The sequence below is a fragment of the Accipiter gentilis genome, chromosome 17, assembly GCF_929443795.1.
Source record: "Accipiter gentilis chromosome 17, bAccGen1.1, whole genome shotgun sequence".
NCBI classification, from domain to species: domain Eukaryota; kingdom Metazoa; phylum Chordata; class Aves; order Accipitriformes; family Accipitridae; genus Astur; species Astur gentilis.
In genome coordinates, this window is record NC_064896.1 from 28897135 (window position 1) to 28920357 (window position 23223).

The 23223-nt window shown below is 66.6% G+C and overlaps 1 protein-coding gene across 5 annotated transcripts in view; it reads right to left on the reverse strand.

Moving 5' to 3' along the window:
* Nucleotides 1-12723, reverse strand: part of SYT7 (synaptotagmin 7) — a 31705-nt gene extending 18982 nt beyond the window's left edge. For all 5 annotated transcript variants that reach the window (XM_049820335.1, XM_049820332.1, XM_049820334.1 and 2 more), the window contains exon 1: nucleotides 12607-12723. In XM_049820335.1, coding sequence (XP_049676292.1) covers nucleotides 12607-12637 — 31 coding nt within the window. In that variant the 5' untranslated portion in view covers nucleotides 12638-12723. The remainder of the gene's footprint in view (nucleotides 1-12606) is intronic.
* Nucleotides 12724-23223: the final 10500 nt, after the last annotated feature.

Genomic DNA, 23223 nt, shown 5'->3' on the forward strand with positions numbered 1-23223 from the left:
ATCTCTTCCCCATCCCCACCCCTTCCCCATCCTTTCACCTTCTCCATTCTCTTCCCCTTTCCCTTCTTCTTCCCCACCTCTTCCTCTTCCCCTTCTCCTTCCCCACCCCATCCCCTTCCCTCTTCCCATCCCCTCCAGACAAGCCGTCCCCATTTTCCTTGCTGGATCCGTGACCTTTCCATCGGTGCCCCGCAGCCACCCCACCGTAGGATTTCCCTCTTTGGGTCAGCCAAATCCACACAGATTTATCCCAAACGGCAGTGCGGGTGCTTGGAAGGGACAGAAGGTGCTGAGGAGGGCTTCCTCCCCAGCCTGGCCATGGGGACAACCTGGGGGATCCCCAAAGTGGGGGTAGACCCCTCTGCTGCTCCAGCATCACCCTCCCAAGGGTGCCGGCGATGGTTATGGGGCCAGGCAGGCATCCCCCAACCACCCTGCTCCCGTCCTGCACCCGACCAGCCCCGTGGGCGGCAAAATTCCCCGCCAGCCCCCGAGGGACCTGCCCTGCCTCCCCCCACGGCCCCTGCCCCAGCACAGGGTGTCCCCGGCACCCGGCAGCCCCGGCACAGCCACCGCGCTCATGGCCATGCTGCCAGCAAGCGTGATGGCCCTGGCACCGTGGGAGGATTAATAGGGACCCAAGGTGGCTTGCGGGGGGTCCAGCGGGACCCCCAGGCCCACTCAGCCCCATCCCCTGGCAGGACCCTCCACTGCGGCATCTTTGTGGGGACCCCGCAGCCAGCTCCGCACCCCGAGATCGGGACAGACCATCGTTCGAACCACAGCCGGCGGTGGGAAGTGGTGAGGCCGGAGCAGCCCGCCTGTAGCTCTACTGCAGTATAAATATTAAACAATAATCGTTAATAATTAATTCGCCCGCAGACCTTGTTATTGTAATGAAATTTGCCAGCGGCTCAGAGGCTGGGGTGAGTCAGAGCAGCCCGGGCGGCCGGACTGGGGGCTCAGGCATCTCCGCGGCACGTGGCGGGGTCCCCGGTGCCGCCGGCAACCCGCTCCCACCCCGGTGTGCAGATGGGTGCCGGAGCGGCCGCAGCACCGGCAGCCCCGTGGCCTCCGGCGGAATAAAAAAGAGAAGCAAAGGGGATGGTGGCAATAAAGGGGAGTTTTATAAAAGCCCCTCGAGCAGCCGCACGGCTGGTGCTGACCCCCTGCCAGGGTGGGACGGAGGGGGCAGGAGGCTGGTGGAGTCACCCCGAGGGGTTTTGGGGGACAGGGCTGGGGGGGGGTCCCGCTCCTGGGTCCCGGCCAGCCCCCCTGCCAGCGGCGTAGCCAACCGGCACACGTGCTCCCTCCATCCAAACCCAGCGAGGGGGGCCCCTCCATCGCTCCTCGGTCACGAGGAGCCTGTGTATAAAACTCGCTTAGCAACTGTTGCCTAGGAGGGAATTTGGGACCAGCCCTTAATTTCAAACATTTATAAACCCGAGCTAGATAAGCTGCTGGGGGGATGTAAAGCAGCCGTGCCGGTGGGGAGGGCTGGGGCAGCCCCCCCCCTTGGGATGCTCAGCTCGCGGCAGTGCAGGACCCCGACCGGTTCAAGTTTGGCCCATGGGCTAACCGGGCAGGCTGGCGTGGCTAGGAATCGGGGTGAGCCTTCCTCTGCCCCCCGAAACGCCAGCTCACCCCCGTCTTGTGCTCCCCGCAGCCCTGGTGCCTGCTTGGGGACACCGTGACACGCCGAAAGCAGGGTGCCCTGCCTGGGCGAGAGGCATGCTAATGACTGCGGTGAGAGTGACCCCCGCCGTAACCCCTCCGGGCTCAGCCCGGAGCTTCAAGAGATGCTTCGGTCCTCGCGGGGTCAAGTTCATCCTCAATGTAATCTGCCGAGAGGGAAATCAAAGGGGAGAAGGCGAGGGGAAGGGATGAGCGCTGCCTGCAGAGATGCTGGCATGGCACAAGCGAGGGATTACCCTGCTTAGGAAGGAGAAAGCCAGCGCGGCGTCCGGACACCGTCACCCAAGGGGTTGGAGAGGGTCGTGGGTGCGTGCCGGTTCCCACGCGTAATACCTGCCCCTGGCCGAATTCCTCGTGCCAAGCTGCCACCGCAGCCCCAAGGCTGGCATCACCCGGTGAGCCCGACGGTTACGCCAGCGGGGACCTCTCCTGGTCTGGGGAGTTGGGGGGGTTGCGGGGTCCACGCCGAGATGCTGGGGGCTTCCCGACGGCATGGCTGTTAGCCCCCAGCGACCTCCAGGCTCAGCCGCGCGGGTCCCTGCGCACAGGTGGGTGCCAGCCTTCCCTGGTGGGGACACGTGTCCCTCAGCCCGTGCTGGCTGTGTCCCCAGGGCTGGGGGAGAGATGCTGGCCCCCCCCCCCCACCGCTACTGCTGCCCTCAGCATGATTTAAATGACTTGTTTTCCGGGCAATTAGCACTGGTTAATTAGAGAAGCTGAGCGGAGCGCAGCTCCTGGCTTGTCCCCTGCCCTGGGGTGTTGCGCGGGGTCCCCGTGCCGGCAGCAGCAGCTCCTTGGTTGGGATGCTTGGCATGGGGATGCCGTGGGGTGGGTAGCCGTGGGCACGGGGGCACCGAGGGGCTGGAGGGGACACGGGGAGCTGCGTGGCCGCAGCGTGCACGGAGACACAGCTCCGCGAGCGGGTGACAAACACGGTGCTTGTTTACCGCCGCCTCTGCCCCTTCCTTCCCCGCCACTTGCCATAAATCTGTGCTCTGCCAGCACGGCTATAGCCGGGAGCATGCGAGACGGCAGCGGTGGGACCTCAGCCCCATCCACTGGGGGGGTCTGCACCCCCTGCCCTGGGGTCCCTGCAGCTGCATGCCCCCCCCCCCCATCATACCTGCCCTTCGCTGGTGCTGCCTCATCCCAAGAGCACCGCGAGGGGCTGCTCCGTGCATTGGAGACCTGGTGGCCACCCTTAGAGGACACAAAGGGCTTGAAGCAACACGGGGGCACCGGGTCTCGGATCTCCCCATCCCCTCGCACTCACCACCGGGGATGGCTGCGGAGGCTGGGGAAGGGGGTGGCACAGCGTCAGGGCCCTGCAGCTGTTCCATCAGTATTCAATGCCGCTTGATGGGATATAATTCCACTTTTACAGCCGGTTATTGATGAGGGGATTACCCGCCTCGTTAGCACCGCAGCTCTTCAGCGTGGGATTCGCGGGGCGCTGCGTGAGCAGCAGCCAGCCGCGCCGGGGGAGAGGGTCCCCGTGCCGGGGAGAGAGGGTCCCTGCGCACAGGGAGAGGGTCCCCGTGCCAGACACCCTCCTGCGAGCGTGCACCGTTGCATGGAGGACCCCTGCAGTTGGCCAAGCAGGGCAAACCCTTGCACCCACCAGGGCCCTCGGTGCCCATGGCCCCCCCCGGGTGCTTGGGAGAGGGGGCCGGTGGCGGCGACGGCAGCGTGCCGCTCTGTGCCCATCTTTCCTAAGCCGCCACTCCTGCAGGCATGGGATTAGCTGCCTCCAGAGCACGAGCGAGCTCCAGCCTTTGTGGTTGTGGAGGAAACACTTCAAAACCCGACCCGAGCACAAGCGAGAGGCGCAGAAATCTAAGAGGGATTATTCCTCTCTAAGCGGCGTGTAAGCCGGAGATCCTGTAAGATCGGCCCGGCGGAGGCGAGGCGCTCGCGGCGAGAACCGCCGACGCCAACGGATTCGACACGCGGCTGAGCGCCGGCACCGGCGATGCGCAGGGAGGCAGCCCCGTGGCGGTGGGTGCCGGTGCCGTGGCAGAGCCGGGCGCTCCTGCGCGGGCTGCCCAGTCTGGGGACATCCTCTGGCGCCCCAGCCTGCTCCCTGCTCCTCCCTGGTACCGGTCCTTGTCTCGTTGGCTTTGTGCACTTAGGTGGCCCTGGGCGTCGTGGGGGCTTTGGGCATCTTGGTGGCTTTGTGCATCATGGTGGCTTTGCACATCTTGGTGGCTTCGCGCACCTCGGTGGCCCTGCATAGCTTGGTGGCTTCAAGCATCTCCATGGCTCTGCACATCTTGGCGGCTTCGTGCACCTCGATGGCTCTGCATATCTCTGTGGCTTTGCGTATCTCAGTGGTTTTGCACATCTCGGTTGCTTTGTGCATCTCGGTGGTCCTGCGCACACTCAGGACAGACATCAGTTGAGTCCAGCACAGCGAGACCCTCACTCTGAAGGGCAGCTACAGCCCTTCATCCCCCAACTGCCTTCCCTGCACAGGGATTCCCTGTCTCTCTGTGTCCGTCCCGGCACTCAGACTTGACCGACAGTCCCCCATCGCCCCCAATTCCCCACCACGGACCTGCACCGAAGCCCACCGAAGCCCAGCAGCACCTCCCACCCCGGCACGTGGCAGTGCTGGGAGGGCAAAGCCCCCACGAGGGACACGCAGGCGAGGGTTTCAGCTCCCGTCCGCTCTCCCAAGCGAAAGGCTCCTGAGCAGGACAGAGAGGCTGGAAATCTCTTCCATGGAGTGGCAAGTGGCCAAGGGCTTTGGACGAGCGGTGGGCACAAACTGACAGCATCTGCCGGCACCAGGGCTGGGGCCAACCTCTCCGCAGATGCCCCAGCGTGGATGGCCCCAGCCAGGCTCTCAGGGCCATATTTTTGGGTGCAGAGCCCAAAATGCCCAGCTTGGAGCCAGCCAGGGAGAGGTGGGCGTGATGTCTGCTCCATGGCTGCTCAGTATTCCAGCCCCGTCTCCCCGAGCATCCTCCAACCCGCCCTGGCCCAGCAGCGAGACCCATCGATGCAAAGTTCCCCGGGGGAGAAATCAAAGCTGTGCGGACCCCCCCACCTCCCATCCCCAGCCGCCCGCTGCGCTTTCTGGTAAGCGGCGATCAAAGCCTCTCCCCACAGCCGGCACGCCACAGCTCCACGCAGAGAAACTTCTCCCCGTGCCAAGCCGCCTGCCACCGCCGCCGCCGAGCCAAACCGGCAGCGGAAACGCGTGCGTGGCCGGGGACGGAGTGGGGGGGTGGGGGGGGGGAAGCAGGAGAAGGTGCCAAGCGAGCAGCACATCCCCACCACCACATTTTACCGCGAGCCGTCGCCGCGAGCCGTGGAGCCGGGGTGGGATGTGACGCCGAGCCCAAATGGGGATGATGATGATGATGATGATGATGGGGAGGGGATGGGGCAACGCTGCAGAGCAGGGGATGGGAAGGGGCCTGATCCTGCCCCGCATGGCATCAGAGCATCCCCTTGCGCCACGGGAGGGCCGTGCCGTGACGGAGGGCCACGGGGCGGGGAGCGAGGTGGCCGTGTTGCCACGCCGGGGCTTCCCAGATGCTGTTTGCCTGGCGCTAGGCCATTAATTCCTCCTCTTCTCATCCTCCCACTCATTTGCTAGATATTTCCCAAACCTCTTATTTTTAGGTTGCAGCTGAAAAGCTGCGAATTTGCAGCTTTCGCTCCTGTGCAGGATCCCGGGCGCAATGCGGGTGGGAGCAGGGCAGGACCACGGCGGGAGTGCCCAGCCGGCAGAGCAGGCAGGCGAAACCCACGGCCCCAACGTGGGCAGAGGGAGAGTGGCCGGGCACGGAGGGGCTGCCAGGATGCAAAACCTCCGAGGGGGCGGAACGAGGCCTCGCCACCATCCCTGGAAACAACCTGACGGGCATTTTGGGGCTGCTTTGAGCCAGGCTTAGCGTGCCAAGGGGCGGCCACAGAGCTGGCAAGCCGGAGGGCTGAGCCGGCTGGGTCCGGCAGTGCCACCTGCCCGGGGGCTGCCGGGGGCTTTGTGGACACAGGCTGCTCGGCGAGGGATGTCAGGAGCCCCGCGGCTGTCCCGCTGTCCCGGCGAGGTCCTGGCCAGCATCCCACCATTGGACGAGCCTCGGGGGAGAGGACCGGCACAGCGCCGTAGCTCAGCACCCCAGGCATGCCCAGGGCGAGAGGGAAGGGAACGGGTGTCTGTTCTCCATCTGTGCATCTGTCTGTCTCTCCGTGCGTCCTCCTCTCCAACACATCCATCAATCTCTCCATCCATCCATCCCTCGTACACATCTGCTTCTCCATCCAGCCATCTGTCCATCCCCCGGAGCTGTCAATCTGTCCGTCTCTGCCTCCCCCACGCGGAGCTGCCTGCCCCAGGGGCTTTGCCTCCGGACGATCCCAGACCCCCGGCACGGTGCTGCCTCCTTCGCCGGGGACCCCACGGGATGGCGTGCCAGACACCCAGCGAGGAGCATCCCATGCGGGCACCCCGGCACCTCTCCCCCAGCCCCCTTGTGCCCAGTGCTGCAGCGGTGCCAAGACACCCAGGCCCAGTAGAAGCACCGTGCCTGCGGGCATCATCCCTGCCACGCACGCTCTGGGGGAGGAGGACACCCTCCTACAACACTGCACAGCTCTCTTTCCCGGTGCCCGGGTGGACATCCCCTGTCCCAAACCGCTGCCATCCACGGATGCATCCCTCAGGCCCTGGTGCCACGGTGAGGGGCAGCGCGAGAAACCCGCGTGATGGAGGATGGGACGGATGTTTTGCCACTAAAGCTGTCGGGTCCCTCACGCGCCCGGGTTTCATTTCGTGCCGCCTTCATGACGCAAGCCCCCGCTCCTGGTTTAGGTATGGCACCAGGGTCATGCATCAGCCACACAGCCCTCCCCGAGGCCAGCTGGCACCGCCGGTGCACCAGCGTGGCGGGATTCACCCTCCCGCCGTGGCCCGTAGCCACCGGGATGGGCTCAGCTCACGACTCCCCAGGGAGAGGCGAGCCGGAGCTCCCGGCATCCCGCGGCTCGCTCTCGGCACCCATCCCTGAATCAGCCCGCTCACGAGGAGAGGATGCTCCGGGCACCCAGCGCCTCGCCAAGGCCCCAGTTGGGCAACGCTGCCCGCTGGCATCCCCCCTGCCTGCGCTCTCCCAGCACGCCGGCAGTCGCCGGAGCGCCGCAGCCGTGTCTCTGCCCTGCTCCGGTATGCGGCCGGCGTGCAAGCTGCATGCACGACACGTTCACGTGCCGCTCAGCGAAGCCACAAGGCCCCGGGCGACGCGTGGACGCAACCGCCGCCGGCCCCGCGGCACAGCAGACCCACACGGCACCCTCGGGTGAGCCCCCCCCCACGCCCTGCTCCGCACCGGCTGGGGCTGCCGCCCGTACCCCCCTCCGGGGAGGCCGCGAGCGGGATCTCGCGGTGGAGGGAGAATTTGGCAAGTGAAGGCGCTCCTTCCTCCGGTGCTGGGCTATTTTTGGCCGAGGATTTCCGGAGAGCCGTGTGGTTTCTCTGCCTAGTGGTCCCCACCGCATCTCTCCTCCCCAGGGGCCCCCCGGCCCCCCCCCCCACCCCCCAAGGACTTTCTGCCCCCCACGCCCGAGTCCCGCCGTGTTGCCATCCATCGCCCTCCCCACTTCAAACCCCGCTGCTCCCGACAGCCTCGTGACGCCCCTCGTTCCCCTGGATTCTGCTCAGCCCCTGCTCCGGGTCACTCCTGCCCCAAAACACGTGCCCCGCGGTCCTGGTGGTACCCGCCCCTCCGCAGCTCCGGCAGCCCCCCAGCATCGCCCCCCACCTCGGCGGCAGCCCCAGCCCTACCTCACCCGGCGTGCAGAAACCTCTCCCGGCGGCGGCAGGCACGGAGGAGCAGGCTGGGCTCTCCACGCCGAGCGGTACTGCCAGCTCTCGCACCGCCGCCACCACTTAGCCTCTCGCCCCAGGGTCCTCCATCATTCCCGGGCACTTTGGGTGACAGCGGGAGAGAGGGAGGCAGAAAGCCAGAGGCTCCCGGGGAAGGATAGGAGCCAGCAGGCTCTGCGTGGCCGTGCCCAGCCCCACGAGCCCCCGCTTGCTTCCCCAGCTCCCTGACCCCCTCCCCGGGCAGTGCCCCCCCCCCCCCCCCCCCCCAGCCACTGCCAACCGGGACCCGTGCCGATGCCGGGCTTTGTGGCCAGGAAGGGCGCCGTGGGGAAAAAAGCCCCGCAAAGAGCTCGGTGCTGGGGGGATGCTCAGCATCGGCCACAGCCCCCAAACCACGGGGCTGGCGGTGCTGGGGGAGGAAGAGGAAGGCCGGCGGAGAGCACACGGGAAGATGGAGAAATGGAGCTCCGAGGGGAGGAAGGAGGAGGCAGAGGAGGGGAATAAAGGGCTGAGGAAGGCCACAGATGGAGGGCTGGGGACGCAGAGGTGTGGGCTGGTGCCTGGGGAGTGGGGGGCTGACGGGAACCCTCCTGCAGACCCTGGTCCCTGGGCTGAATCCTCCAGTGACACACGCTGAGACCCTGGAGGAGTGGGGACGGCCACCCACGGGGGAGCTGGGACCATCACCCGTTGCCCCCCGCCTCAGCCACCAGTGTCCCACAGACCCAGCCGGAGGGGAAGGGCTGCATGGACCTCATTTCGTGGATGCCCGGAGCCCCCCAAACCGCGGCCTCAGGGCTGTCCCCGCAGCGTCCCCCCGACTCGGGAGGGCAGGGAGAAGGGCTGCCGCGCCGTGCCGTCCCTCCGCCGCCGCCCCGGCTTCATCTCCATCAGCACGATCGGCCGCTTCCCTTTCAAACCTCATTAACTCCCCCCAAGGTGACCCTCTCCCTCCTGCAGCAGGCGAGCAGAGCTGCCCGGGGACGCAGGAGGGGACGGGGTGCTCGCGGGGTACCCCGAGCCTACAGCCAGCCGCAGAGCATCCCCATACCGCGACCGGGCTGGCACCCACAGGGATGCAGGATCTGCCGCTTGGCACGGCTCGACCCGTCACCCCCCCCGAGTCCACCTCGGACCCACACATGCACCCCAGCCCCCCGGTCGCAGCCTGGGGAGCTCGGCCCCCCACCCCGGCTCGACGTTTTCGCCGCCGTTCTGCCTTTCCACGCAATCCCTGAGCACCGGCCTCGCCAGCGGCTCTTCGAAAGCCCTTCCCCTGCTGAATCCATCTATAATAGATATTGTAGCTGAGCCCCAGGGGCCGGGGGGGGTGGCAGCGATATTATCTGCATCTGTCTTCATTCCCCGCTCCCCCGCCCTTCCCCGGCAGGCTGAAAAGCCGCGAGATCAGGCGGTGGAAAGCCGCCTCCAGCTCCTCTCTTGCTCCTTGGCGTGGGGGGGGGGGGGGGAAACAAACAGACCTCCCAGCCGGACCCCCTGCCTAACCGCAGCCCCCAGCCCTCGTCTTTGCTGCTCTCCAGCCGCGCGTAGGGCCCTGGGACGACGGGTGTCACGCGTCTGCGCGTGGGTGTCCCCCCCACCCCGGGCGTGGGGAGGCTGAATGGGTCGGAGGTGGTGGGGAGACGGCGAGAGCAGGCAGGACCCCTGGGAGGGAGTGGGCGAGAGACACCCCGGGGCTGGGGGGGGGGGGGGGGGGGCTCAGCATCTGCACGGACACCCCACCGCCACGGGGGACGGGATGGAGGTGCCACGGGGGGACGTCAGCGCTGGGGGACAAAGGGACGGGGTGAGGCCGTGGGGGATGCTCCGAGGCGCAGGCAGGAGCATCCCCCCGGGCTTGAGCCCGCTCCCGGCGCAGCAGAGGGGCTGGGGGTTAGCAGGGTGGTGAACCCCAACCCCAAGCGGGATGGGGGTGCCGGGGGGGAGGGAAAGGGGCTGGAGCCACCGGCGGCGTGCCCGCGCCGTGCGGGACGCGTGGCTGCAGCAGGTGCCTGGCTTCCAGCGAGGCCGGCCAGCCCGCACGCTGCCAGCCGCCTGCCAGCCCGCCGCTCTTTGTCTGCCTTCCCCGACTATCACGCTTCTCTCCCCCCGCCATCCTCCCCGCACACCCGGGCCCCCCACCCGGCCCCCGGCCTCGCTCCTCGGGATATTTCAGCTCATTTTGAACGGGGCTTTTCAGCTTTTGTCCCAGCCCTGGGGAACCCGCTCTCACGGCCCCCGGCGCTCGCCGCACCGGCACGCAGACCTCTCCATCGCTCGCCCCTGAGACAGCGCTGGGGGAAAACAGGCAGCTGCCTGGTTATTGATTCACCACCTCCAGCCGGGCCGCCGCGGCACGGCTCTGCTCGGCACGCTCCGGTCAGCCGGTAGGAACGGAGCCTGGGAGGATGGGGACGTGGGGCAGGGGGGCCCGGGGCCCCCCAATACCTGCTTGATGCTCTGAGAAGATGAAGCAGTTGGGGTGCAACCGCCTCCCCGGAATGGGGAGAGCTGGCATCGGCAGCGGGGACGGGGATGGAGGGGGGGGGGGGGGGGTGTCTCGCATCGCAGCGGGGAGGAGGGAGCTGCCCGGTGCCCCCCGAGCAGGCGTGGGTGGCGCGGGGGACGTCGTCCCTGTGGCACAGAGGGCACCTTTGTCTTCAGACCCAATCTGTGCTTCGCACTCGGCCGCGGCTCTCCCGACATGTCACAGGACACGGGCAGCGCAGGCGATGGCCCCGCCGGCAGCACAGCCCCCCGCAACCCCCCCAGCAAAGCCACCCAGTGGAGGGAGCTGCTTTGGGAAGCACCTCGGCTCCGTCTCTATTTCAAACACCGCTTGCCAGCCGAGGCCGGGCTCCCTCGGGCGTCTCCCACCCCCGAACCAGTCCTGCCACCCCCAGCATCACCTCTGACCTCCGCTGTGCCCCCCAAAGCCCCCTTTCCTTGCACTGCAAAGCATGGCCCAGACGGCAGCAAAGTTTCCCAAATTTCCCCATACGGCATCTTCTCCCCCCACGACCCGCAGCCAGTGCTGGGGGCCGCTGCCGCCGTCCCCCACACGGTGACACGGAGTAGGGGACGAGGCCGGTGCTGCCTCCGGCTGAAGGAGCCGGGTAGGGATTCGTGGGGGCACGGGCATCGCTTCACCCAGGGACGCGGCGTGGGAAACGCCTGGCTCTTGCCAAACCCAGCTCAGGTGTGAGCCACCAGCACCCTCCCGGCCTCCATCGGTGGGGGACAGACCCGGCATCCGCACGGCACCGCGGCCGAGCAGCGGCACGGGAGGAAAAGCAGGGGCAGGGAGAAACAGTAAATTAAGCAGATGGTGTCCCGGCACGAGCCGAGAGCTGCCAGCACGGATGTATGTACCCCCGGCCCCACCACAGGCACCCCACGGCCCCCGGCACCACGGCACAGCCGCCGCCAGTGACGTGGGAAAACTCCCACGTGATGGGAGACCCAGCAGCCGGGGACCACGGCGCGTGGGGAGGCGGGAGAGGGGGTCTGCCCCCCCAAACCCCAGCAGCTCGGGCTCTGCCTTTTAACCTTGCAGCCTGCCGAGCGGCGCCGGCAGCGGCGCAGGCAGCCGTCGGTGGCCCGCCGAGCGCCAACGGTGATATCCGACGGGGGCGAAGGGGCAAACGGGGGGCAGATACGAAGTTTGGAGGGGAAATAAGGCGGCTGCGAACCTCAGGCACCGGGAGGGAAGGGCAGCCCTGCCACGCTGCTGCCGGTGAGGACAGGCTGGCGTCCCCGCTCTGCCACCAGCCCCACCGGGTGACCTTGGGCCAAGCAGTCGGCGGTGCCGTGCCGCGCTCCGCTGCCCGCAGGGCATCCCCGTGGGGTCGCGGGGACGGGGCGGCGTGGGATCGAGCTGCTCCCCGGAGCGCAGCGGGAGAGAGCGCTCAACCTCCGGGCGGGTGGGAAACTTCACCTCGAAGGTGGCTCGTCTGGAGCCGCCAACTCCCGGGCAGCGCCGACGCCGTCACCCGCCGTGGGTGACAGCGTGTCGCGGTCCCCGACGCTGCCCCAACCTGCCGGCTCCCGCAGGCCTGGCTCTGCCGAGCGCCTGCAGCTCGCCCCAGTGACACCGGCAGCGTCCGCTCTCCCCGCGTCGGTGCTCCCTCGCGTCCCCGCCGGCACGTCCCCACGCCACCGCAGGACACGCTGTCCTTCTGCCCGCCGGTGGCCGCTCCTCGGGCCCCGGGCCACCGCGGGCGAGGGTTGCCAGGCCCCGGTGAGCCGCGTCGCACCGGCAGCATCCCTTCCCCTCCGCACCGGCTGCCGGCGGCTCGGGCGAGCCTCACCGGGGCGGCTGCGCACCCCAAAACCTCCCCGGCAGCGTCCCAGATTCCTCGGTCCGGGGCCGACCGACGCTTTCGGAGCATGAGCTCAGCAAAACCGCGGCGGCCGAAGCCCCTTCCCCAGTCGCCCACCCCGGCAAGCGGAGGCGCAGCGGGACGGTGCCGGGGACCAGGGCCGGGGGACCCCAAAAGGACGGAGGGGGGCGAGCGATGAGGAGCGGGGTCACGCGCTGCCCACCGGATTCTCGTCCGGGTGCCGGCACCCAGCGGGGCTGGGGGCTCAGCCCGGGGGCCGGGGGCTCACCCAGAAGGCTGAGACTCGCCGGGGTCCGGGTGCTGCCCCCGGGGGGAAGTGGGTGCTCGGCCCCGCGGGTTGGGGGTGGGGGCTGTCCCCGGGTGGGGGCTGTCCCCGGGTGGGGGCCCGGGTATCCAGCAGCTCTGCAGGGCGGTGACTCATTTGAAAGCGGCGGCGGTGACTTTCTCCCTAAACTACCGTAACTCCCGACCGGTCACTCCGGCAAGAACCGCAGCCGGGGAGGTAAAGGGGGGGTCGGGGGGGCGGGGGGGGGGTCGGGGGCTGAAACCCCGGGGAGAGGAAGGGGGGGGGGGGGGGCGCGGCGCGGAGCCGGTCCCGCCGGCGGGGCCGGGCACGGGGTGGGGTGGTGGGGGTGGTGGTGGGGGGGGCGAGCCGTGCAGCGGCGGCCGGTGGTCCCCGGTGTTCCGTGCGTGTGTATGTCCGGGCTCCCCGGTGCTCGGCGCTGCGCTCACCTGCGCTGGCAGCCTCCGGGTGCAGGTACATGGTGGCGGACGGCGGGGAGCGGCGGGGCGACGGGGCGGCGGCTGCCCGGTTCGGCGGAGCCGCGGCTCATCAGACGACGGCGGCGGCGGCGGCGGCGGTGGCGGTGGGGGGCGGCGGCGGCGGCGGCGGCGGGGCGGGCGCGGGGGCCGCGGGAGGCGGCGGCGGCGGGGCGGCGGGGACCCGCATGCGGTGGCGGGGGCCGGCAACCCCGCGGAGCCCGTGCTGCCCGCCCGCTGCCTGCCGGTGTGTGCGGGGGGGGGGGGGCGTGTGTGTGTGTGTGTGTGTGTGTGCGTGTGCGTGTGCGCCCCGATCGCGCATCCACTTGCTGCTCGCTGCTGGCGGGAGAGGAAACTGCAGCCGCCGGGGAGGGGAGGGAAAGGGGGGGGGGGGGGGGGGAACGGGGGGGGGGTCGGTGCTGTGCACGGTGGGGACACACGGACACGGACACCGGCTGGGACACGCGCCCCCCCCCCCCCGCCCCCCAGCGGCGGGACCACGGTAAGGGGACACGCGTGGGGTGTTGCACGCGTGGCCACACCCGCAGTCCTGCACAGGCGCACACGCCGTGCCGCACACGCACCCGCGAACACCCATGGGTACCGCACACGCGGGGAGGGGGGGGGGGGGGGGGGAGGACGACACGGACACACACGACCCCACTGGCACCCACCCACGCATCGCACCCGGGGTGGGACAGGCACGGACACGGGAGCGCGCAGACGTATGGCACTGGGCGCGCACACGCGGGAACGGGGGGGGCTTGCACACGCACATGGGTAGCACGGAGGGACTGCACACGCGTGCGGGCACACACGCGCGGTGACACCCCCACGCACCGCGCACACACACACAGGGCAGCCCCCCCCCCCCTCCCCCGGCTCACACAGAAACCCCCCACTGCCACACACACCCCCCCCCACCCCATTCACCCCCGTAGGTTCGCTGTTGCCCCGATCCGCTGCGATCCAGGCCGGGTTTTCCCGGTGCCGGGGCGCGGCGGCCGCTGCCGGGGCACTGCGGGCACGGCGGCGGCTGCGGGAGGCGGAAAACCCGGCGCGGAAGTTTGGAACGGGTGCGAGCCGTGCGCTGCCTCTCTCGTTATCTGCGCCCTCCCCAGCAGGCCAAGGCAATTTCTGCCTCGGCGTTTATTGCCTCTTGTAACATTTGCTACGGAGATGCAGGCGAAGAGCAAACAAACGGGAGAGCTGCTCTGCGGAGCACTCAGGGGTGTGCAAACAGCGGGGCCTGCCGGGCACGTCCACCCCCAGCCGTGTCCCCGGGGTGCTGGTCTGGGGGTCCCCGGACTGGGAGGGAGCAGGACGGAGGAGGAGACCCCGCAACCGGTTGCAGGAGGTGTCCCTGGATGGAGGCAGTGGGGCAGGGGAGGATGACGGAGGCAACGGGGCAGGGGAGGATGATGGCAGCTGGGGGCTCTGCTCCCAGGATCGGGGGCTTTGCTCCCAGGATTGGGGGCTGTGCCCGCTTCCCCCTTCTGCTGGGGTGAGGGGGTCAGAGACCCACCCCGGCACGGGGCCATGGGGCTGGGACACTCACCTGGACGGTCTGGGGCTTGTGGGAACCTCGAGGGGCAGAGCCCAACCTGGCCTCGCGCGACGGAGGGGATCAGGTGGAAGCTCTCTGGAGCCGTACTGGGCCGGGAAGAGCCAGAAAACCACCGCCACGGTGGTTCAGAAGCTCTGGGGACTAAACCTCAACTTTCCTTGTCCGCGGGCTGGGTTAAAAACAGGGAACGAAGCAGGAAATAATCTCCTTATAATGACGTTTAACGCAAAAGAGGCTGCGGAGGAAAACCCTGAACAAGCAGGGACCGAATTTAAGGATGGGGCTGAGCCTGGGCAAGTGGGAACCCAGTGCCGGGGGCTTCCATCGCTCGGCGCTGCCCGTTCCATCGAGGCCACGTTGGGACCCGGTTTCGTGCGCCTGACTCACGCCGCCGGCTCCTCGTAGCCCGTCTCGGCGTGCCGCCCGCCGCGGCGCTCGCCTGGGGGCCAGGGGCTTCTCCCAGCCCGTCGGAGCTGGGCCAGCGACAGCCCGTCTCGGGGTCGGTGCCAGGAAAGCCGGTGCCCGCGCGCGGGCGGCAGCTGGTGCGGCTCGCTGGGGAGCCGCATGCCAGGCAAACTTCTGCACGTACACCCAGGCGAAGCTCTTCCAGCGAGGGGGCCGGGTGCCAGCCTGCTGCCGGCCCTCCGGGGCCACGGGTGGGCTGGGAAAGAGGGAGCAGCCCTCTGCCCCCCTCTGCTCAGGGGCTGGCAGAGCCTCCTCACGGGGACTTGTAGCTTTATTTTGATTTTTTTTTTTTTTTTTTTTTTTTTTTACCCCTTTGTGGGAACCTTCTCATTAAACCCTTGGCACAAACCCTTGCTTTCACTCTGCTTTTCTCCGCTCGCTTCCCACACGCTCTTCAGCAAGCTCTAAAATCCCCGTCCCCGCACGCACAGACATCCCGGCAGCACCGTAACCTCCCGCACCCACACAACCGCTCTCCGCCGCCGCCCGCCGTCACTTCCACCAGGGCCAAGTGGGTGTAAAACGCTGCTGACTCACGGCGGAGCCGGGCCCGGCGCCTCGCTGAGTGCCACACGTGAGCCTCCGCCGCCGGCCGGGCTCCTGCCGCGGGGCCAGCACCCGGCTGGGTGCTGAGCAGCGCCCAGAGATGCTTTTCCCTTCCCGTCAGGCCACCACGGAGGGAGAAAGTTGGCCGAAAACGCAGCTCGCCCGAGGTCGGGGAGGTGGCTGTGCGGGGAGATGAACCCCAATTCATGCTTGCCCTCCAGCCACCCCCATCACCTCCCCGCGATGGAGATAGGAGCTGCCGCCAGCGCCGTCCTCTCCAGCTCTTCTCCCAGCGTACAACCCTGCACGACCCTGCAAATCCCTGCCCTCCCCCAAACCCCCGCCCCCCAAAACCCCTGGCCAACCTGAGCCCCTGCCATCCCAAGTCCCTGGGTACCCAGAACCCCTGGGCAACCGGAGCCCCTACCAGCCCAACCGTCTGGATACCCCAAATCCCTAGGCAACTGGACCCCTGCCATTCCAAAGCCCTGGGCATCCCAAACCCAGCCCAGCGTGGCCACCCTGCCCCGGCCACAGGGCAGGGAGATGCTCCTGCAGCTCCGGCACGGCGCTGGGCTGTACTGGGGCAGCACCACGAGGACCACGGGTGTCCGCTGGGATTGACACGCTCCTGCCCGCTCCCCAGGGCTCAGCTCAGGGAGCAGAGCAGCCCGGGCGCTGCGGAGAACAGCTCCGGCTTCCAATGCCAGCTACAAACCTCACTGGCAGCCTGGGGAAAACCACAGCTCCTCTGCCAGCCCCGAGCATCCTGCTCCGGTCCTTCCCCGCGGCGCCAGCCCGGGGAGCTTCCCCGGCCCTGAGCCAGGGGTCCCGCATGGCCAGAGCTCCACCAACTCAACCCAAATTTCTCGGGGAGGTGCCGGCACAGGGCTCCCCAGCAAAGGCGGGTTCCACTGCCAAATTGCAGTTTTCAGTTGCCAGCTGCACTGGCTTTCACACTGTTCAGAAAAGAGTCATTATGCTCCTTTCTTCTCTCCTTCTCTTTTATTTTGTCGATGGGGAGAAAATGGGTATTTCTTATTCTCTCTTCCCACCAAACGGGGAGAACCTTTTCTTTTTTTTTTTTTTTTTTTCCCCTCGCTCAAGCCTTTTATATAAATTAATCTTTGGGCTGAGGCCAAGCCTGGGGAAATTTCATCTAAAACGATGAAATTTTCAGAGCCTAACGGGAGTAATTACAGGGGGTTAGAAAGCAAACTATTTCACAACTTTAACAAGAGCAGGCTGTGACCCGGCACTTGTTATAGCTAATCAAAATGTTAATGAACCGGCAGTAGCAACGGGGCTCTCCCATCGCTCTTTCTTCCTTCTCTGCCGGTCCTGGTCCTCCGGCCGGGGCGGAAGCGGAGCCTGGCGACGCGGTGCCGTGTTTGCCTTTCTGTGCAAACACGACGCGGGGCAGAACCGGTCAGGCGGTTGAGCGGGATCGGCGGCGGCCGAGCTCGCACGAGCGGCTCCCCACGCGGCTGTCGGGGTACCCGGGGGGGTCCCGGGAAAGCGCCGTGGCCCCGGGGAGGCATGGGCTGTTGTGCGTGCACGGGAAGGCGAGCGGCAGAGGTTTGCTCCGGGAGGATGCTCATCCCTTCGAGGAGTTATTCCGGCGTATAAATGATGCCGATTGACAAGCTCGCCAGCCCGTGTATGAGCAAAGCACCCGAAACGCAGGCTGTGGCTCCCCAGGGAAGGCAGGTCAGCTGGAAACCCACCCACGGGGGCCAGCAAAAAGCGGAGACCACAGCAGACCCGGGCCAGGGCCGGTGTCTCCCTCGGTGACGAGCCGTGCTTCTCGCTGGGAGGCTGGCGCGTGAATAATTGGCCCGGTGGCGACTGAATGCCCTGGCGTATATTTTAACTACCGAGAGAGCATCCGTCATGAGCCGCTCCCATGGCGGAGCTGCTCGGCACCACGTTTGCTCGGGGCTCGGAGGGAGATTTCCACCGTGGCCGGCGCTGTTTGCCGTGGGCACAGCCTGCCTGTTTGCTTTGCGTGGTTCATGCTGGCGGTCCAGCCCTTTGGGGCTGCACGCTGCCGGACGTGAGGCTTCCACGCCGTGCCGTGCCGCGCCAGCCATGCCAGTGCAAAGAGACAGCACGTCCCTGGGCGCAGGCCAGCGCCGGCGGTGGTGACACTTTGATGAGGTTTGGTGGCTCTCCAAGAAGGCATCTTGGTGATTTCAGGGTCTTCAAGCTATAGGCAGAAGCCATAAGGGCTCCTGCCGGTGAGCTGGGAAGCTTCGGCACGGAGCGTGTCGCCTGCCGGGATACTGCCCATCCAGCCCCGGAGCTGTGCTCTCCCTTGGAGGACTTCATTACTGCTCCTTTCCCGGGCAGCAAACATTATTAAAAGAACTAAAGAGATGCAACTAGAAACATGAATTATAATTGATGTGCAATGCTGGAGACGGTGGCATGGCTGGAAAGGCGCAAGCCGGGGCGGCCACGGTGCTGTTCCCCACAACCTCGGGCCAGCCTCGCTGATCCTGAGCCGCTCTCCAGCCCCCAGTGGGCCCCCCCCACCCCAGACTGTACCCCCTATTCATGCCCCAAAGCCCCTTTGGCCCCGGGGAGGTAAACGGGGTGTGAAGGAGGATGAGAAAGAGAGAGAAGCGGTTGTGCATGGGGGGCTCCTAAAACCCCGCCGACCCGCCTGGCCTCATCCTGAGCATCCCTCGGTGCTGGCTGCTGCCAGCCCCCTTCTTGGGGAGGGGGTGACCTGTGCTGCCTGGGGGATGTCGCATCTCCCCTCTCCTCCTGCCACCCCGTCCCCGCGCCTCGCTGCCACACGATCCCATTCGAGGCGTTTATATACCTCGGCTAACCAACGCTCCTTGTCTCTTTGGGAGCCATTTTAGCTAAAAATACTTCTGGCTAAGCTCTCCGCTCTCCTGGAAATGGCTCCTTTCCCCGGTGCTAACGGGGGGGCTCGGGTGGGATTGAAAAGTGAGGCTTTTCCATGTGCTATGTCGGCGCGTCTGCCTCTGCGGAGATGCACCGGGAGCCTCCGGGGTGGCGGTGCGGGGAGCCGGGACGGTGCTCGGCGCTGCGGGGATGGCCGGCCTGGCTGCTGCTGGTGCGGGGAGGGGGGCTCTCGGCCCACTGGCATTGCCGGGGCAGCTGTAAAGCGCCGTGGCAAGCAGGGAAAGGTGGCAGATGGAGGCTGAAGGTCGCGGTTCGGGCTTTGCCCGTGGCACCACCGGGAGCAGCTGCTCAGCAGGTGAGATGGGTGCCGAGGGCGCACAGCGGGGCTGGATTCCTCCCCGCTGGCCTCGAGCCTGCCGCTGCCACGGGATGCGGGGAGACCCTAGAGATGCAGCGGTGCCCCAGGAACCTCTGCGGTGGGTTTTGGCCAGGGCTGCACGGGTCCTGCCCCCCCAAAAGCCCACAGACGAGGTGGGCAGCTGCCTCGAGTCCACGCTTGTCCTTTCTGGAAGCACGGAGCCAAAAGCCGGGCTGTGCCGGGGTCCTTCTCCACAGCCGGACCTTTTCCCCTCCTTCTCCCTGCACCCCGCTCACGTCAGGCAGGGTCTCCTCTCGTCTGAGGTGCCATTAAATGAAGGGATAGGCGATTGCTCCAGCACTCAGCCTGAAATGAAGGACGTGTGGTCACCCGTCACCTCTCAGCCCCATACCCGGGAGCGTGGGGCTGCTGTAAAATCCTGGCCCGTGCCGGCATCCACCCGGGGCCTGGCGACGCAGCGGCCGCCCAGCAGCCATCTCTCGAGGAGGGCTTTCATCTTGTCGGCCTTGGATTTGGAATCAGGTTTCGATCGATGAAGAAGCGCTCGCTCGAGCTCTGCTGCCCTGACTCAGCAGGTCCCCGCTGCCCGGCCGGCCGGCAGGGCTGGGCACCGCGGTTGCATCCCGGCGCCGGCGGCTCCCAGAGTCCCCGGGGATGGCCGCTGCGCCTTCGGTTCCTGACCGGGAGGGCTGGCACCGGCCGGACCCCCTTGCAAGGGTTTGGGGAGCGATGTGCGCTCCCACCGCCTGGGCTGCTGTCCCCAGGGGAGCTGGGAACGGCGGCAGCGGAGCCACAGGGAACCCACGGGGGTGTCTGCGGTGGCCCCGCTCTGCCCGCCTGGTGCTGCTGGCTGCTACCCCGGGGGGCGAGCCGTGCTGGGCTCAGGACCCAGCCTGGGAGCGCGGTTCGCAGCAGCACCAGGCCCCGCTCTTCCCTCTGGCTCCCACCCAAAGCCTGTTGAATCCCCATCCTCCCTCCTGCTGCTTTCAGAGCCCTTCAGGGCTGGCCTCGGGTCATCTTTTTTTCATGAGCGCTGGAAGGCGTTGGCGGTCGATGGCTGGGAGAGGCAGCCCTGGAAGAAGATGCTGCCCTTGGGCAGGCTGGCTGGGGCAGAGCCGCGCTGCTCCGCAACCGCTGCCCTTCCCGCCCGCCCCAAAGTGCTCCTGTGATGCCAACGTGGGCCCGAGAGCTCGCGCTGCGTCCAAAACAATAGCTCTCCGCGTCCTGGTGTTCGTATAATTTGCAGTACACGGCTCTGTAATGAGCGGTGACCTCTATTAGGCATGCTATTAGTCTCATCAGGAGTTCCTAAAGTACATTGCTGGGGTTTTTTTGGTGGGTAGAAAGGCAGTCAGGTTCTGCCGAGTAACTGTACAATTAGGAATAAATCATTCCTGCGACTGCAGTCACTGATGGATCGGACCCGGTGGGGATGGCTGGGGGTGATGTGCAATTTCTCTTTCTGTGGCTGCTCTCAGCTGTGGCATGGCTGCAAGGGCAGGAGCGAGGTCGCGTGGGACCGGCTGCTCTGCCGGCAAAATCTGATAGAGATACACAATGAAAGATCTGCCTGAAAATCAGAGAGAGATATAAAAGGGCCGGAGAGAGAAATTGCTGTCACGCTCATCACCCTGACTAGCAGCAGCTCCCTGGCTCTCTCCCACGTCTGGGCATCCCTGCGTGGTCACCTCGGACTCGTTGCCTCCCCTGGACACGCTTTGGGGTGAGCCCTCCCTCCAAAGCCTCGTGAGATGTTCCAGCCATGCCAATGAACCCTTGCTTTGCTCTGGCATCAAAGAAACCTCCTCTCAAGGCAGCAGCAGAGTGGGCAGAAGTAGCCCAGGCAAGAGAGAGCTCGGGAGAAGACCCTGTCCAGAAAGAACGGAGTCCCAAGGGAGGGACGGGCTTGGCTTTGCAATCCCTTTGTGGGATCAGGGATTGCTGGGCATCCCCAGAACCCCGGGCTCCGGCTCAGCTCTGGTGCTTAACGGAGCCTCGTCCTCTCCAGGGACAGCCACCCAGGAGCGGGGACGCTGCCACTGCCTTTCCCTGTGACCTCGGAGGGATAATGTGTCCCCGAGCTCCTTTTTCCGAGACGTGGAGAAGCGTGGCACTTTCTCTCTCTGTAGCCACATGTGATGCCAATATATAGCCCTCACCGTGCCCAAGTCTGCATCTGCAATCCATGTCCACCCAGCGGGCACTGCTTACGAGGGCTCGGACCCCAAACCTCCCCGCGGGCGTTACCAAAACCTGCCGCCCCAGAGAATACCCCGCGGCAGCCCAGCGGCTCAGGCTGGGCAGAGGGATGGGGTATTTGCCACTGGCAGAGCCCGAAGGGTGCCAGCCCAGGTGGCCGGGCTGCAAAAAGGACTCGGGGAAAGCTGTGAAGCAGGGATGTGGTGGGGAGAGCATGTGGGAAATTCATGCCGAGCCAGAGCCGGAGAGGCGTGGAACGGTGACGGCGCAGGGCAGGGGTGATGGTGCGTGGCCGAGTGTTGCCACATCCGCTTGTAAACCAAACATCTCTGTTTTGCTGCAGGTGTCGGAGCAAAGTCCAGACCAGCACCGGTGTCCCTGCGAGGGCTGGAGCAGATCTGGCAGAAAAATCCTCCAGCACCTGCCCGTGATGGATCCAAAAAGCCAGGGTCCCCGGGGGCAGGGAGAAGGGGAGGGATGCCTGTCCCAGCTACGGGAAGAGCAAAGGTGGGAACTCAGCTTGACATCCCGCCCTGGCAATAAATAGCTGTTTGCGGAGGAGCGTACTCACTAATGCAAGCGCTTAGGAGAAAGGTTTCTAATAGCCGGCGAGCAACACGGGTTTATTAAGAACAGGTTGTGCCAAACCCCTCTAATAGCCTCCTTAAATGCGATGAAGGAGATACGGGAGCACAGGGCACAGCGGCTCTGCACCTTCCAGCCAGGCGGTCGCTCCGGGGCCACGGTGCTCGCATTAAGAAACTGGCCCCTTCCCAAGCAGCTGAAGATGCCACCGCCTGCGTCAGCCAGCAGCAGTCACCGGTGGGAGTCACCGGTGGGAGTCACCTCTGCCCAGGAGGGGCTGCAGGCAGGCGAGGGTGCCTGGGGGCCGTGGGGATGCCAGCGGCCCCGGGGTGGGGGGGTGGAATTTGGCAGCACCGAGAGCCTTGGAGAGGATGGAGCCTTGGACATGTTCGAGGAGAGGAGCTGATGGCTTCGTCCCTCCGTGGGATGGGTGAAGGCACTGGCAGAGGCAACCGGCGCCGTGCCCGGCGTGGGACTGCTCCGCCAGCAGCCCCTGGGGCAGAGAGGAGGAGGGGGCTGTGGCTTGGCACCGCAGCTGAGCAGTCAGTGAGCGGAGATAACTGGTAATGAGGGGATTAGCAGTTATTAAATGATAATGACCACGCTTGGAGCCGTCATGAGGAAGCGGACACTTCAGGACGTGTTAATAACCTCTTGTCCCCGGCTGGGCAGCGCGGCTGTGGGGACGGCATCCAGGCAGGCGCTGCAAGGAGCCGGTGGGATTGGGTCAGCCAGGGGCTCCTCACACGCCGGGGGCCTGCAGGAGCCCTCGCACCGGCCGGCAGCCTCAGTCATCCCATGGCCCCCCTGGACCAGTGCTCTCCATCCTTGGCTCTTCCCCCAAACCTAGCAGGGGGGACAGCATCAGAGAGCAAGAGAGCAGCCCCTATCCCTGTCTGATTTCTCCCCACTGGAGCCTCCGGCACCTTATTTTGTGGAGGGGAAGGATTTATGTCCTGCAGCCGGGGAGGGGGACGCTGGAGGAGGTTGGTTCTGCTCCGCACCCGTTCCCCCGGTGCTCAGCCCTCACCCGAACACACCAGCTGCCCCGGGAACGCGACCTGTCGGGCAGAGAGAGCTCGCAGCAGCTCCCGCGCCATGCTGGCAGCCGAGCCGCTCGCCGGCAGATGTTGGGGCTGTTAACGCCCCGCATGCTTTCAGCAGCCTGCAGGTTCCAGCATCACGCGCCGCTGCCTGACACCGGTCCCATCCTGCTTCCGCGGTCCCCGAGGTTGGCAGCAGATGTCCGGCACCGGGCCCCTCCGGCGCGCACCGTGTGCTCCCTTGCCCCGCGGTTCAGCCGGTGCGGAGAGCACCAGATGGGCTGCCAGCGAGCGGCCCCCGATGCTCCAGCGCAGCGCGAGAAAGCAATTCCCAACGCGGCGGGGAGCACCGGGCGCACAAACCCGCTCACGGCACCTCTTGCTCCCGCACGCCTGACCGAGGCCGTTATCCCTGTGCGGATGGTGCGGGACCCGTTTCACGGTGCAGCAGGCTGCCCGAATTCCCAAAGAGGCTTTAAAAAGCAGCAGCCGCCTGCCAGCGCTGCCGAGCACCTGCTGCCTTCGCCTGGATGTGCGAGCCTTGAGCATATTTTGAGAACGGGCCATTTAATTGCCTAAATGTGGATTTGCAGCGCTTGAGCAGCGCCTGCCGCTCTCCCCGGATTCCCCCCCCTGCCCCGAAAGCTGGGAAGGAGCGAGGGGTCCCGGCATCCCAGGCTCCGGGACCATCCCCACGGGGGGAAGCAGCAGCAGGTCGTGGCTGGGGGGTCGGCAGCAGAAGGGTCTGCGAGCGTAGCGATGAGGGGCTGCGCGGCAAAGCAGAGGCAGGAGCTGGAGGAGGGCGTGAGGACGGATTAGAGCAGCGTGAGGGTTCGCCGTTTCCTGATTTCTGGGCTCTCGACTCCACGCACGGAAGGCACTTCAGGCTCGGATGTGCATGAGCTGGGGCAGCGCCAGCAGTTAAT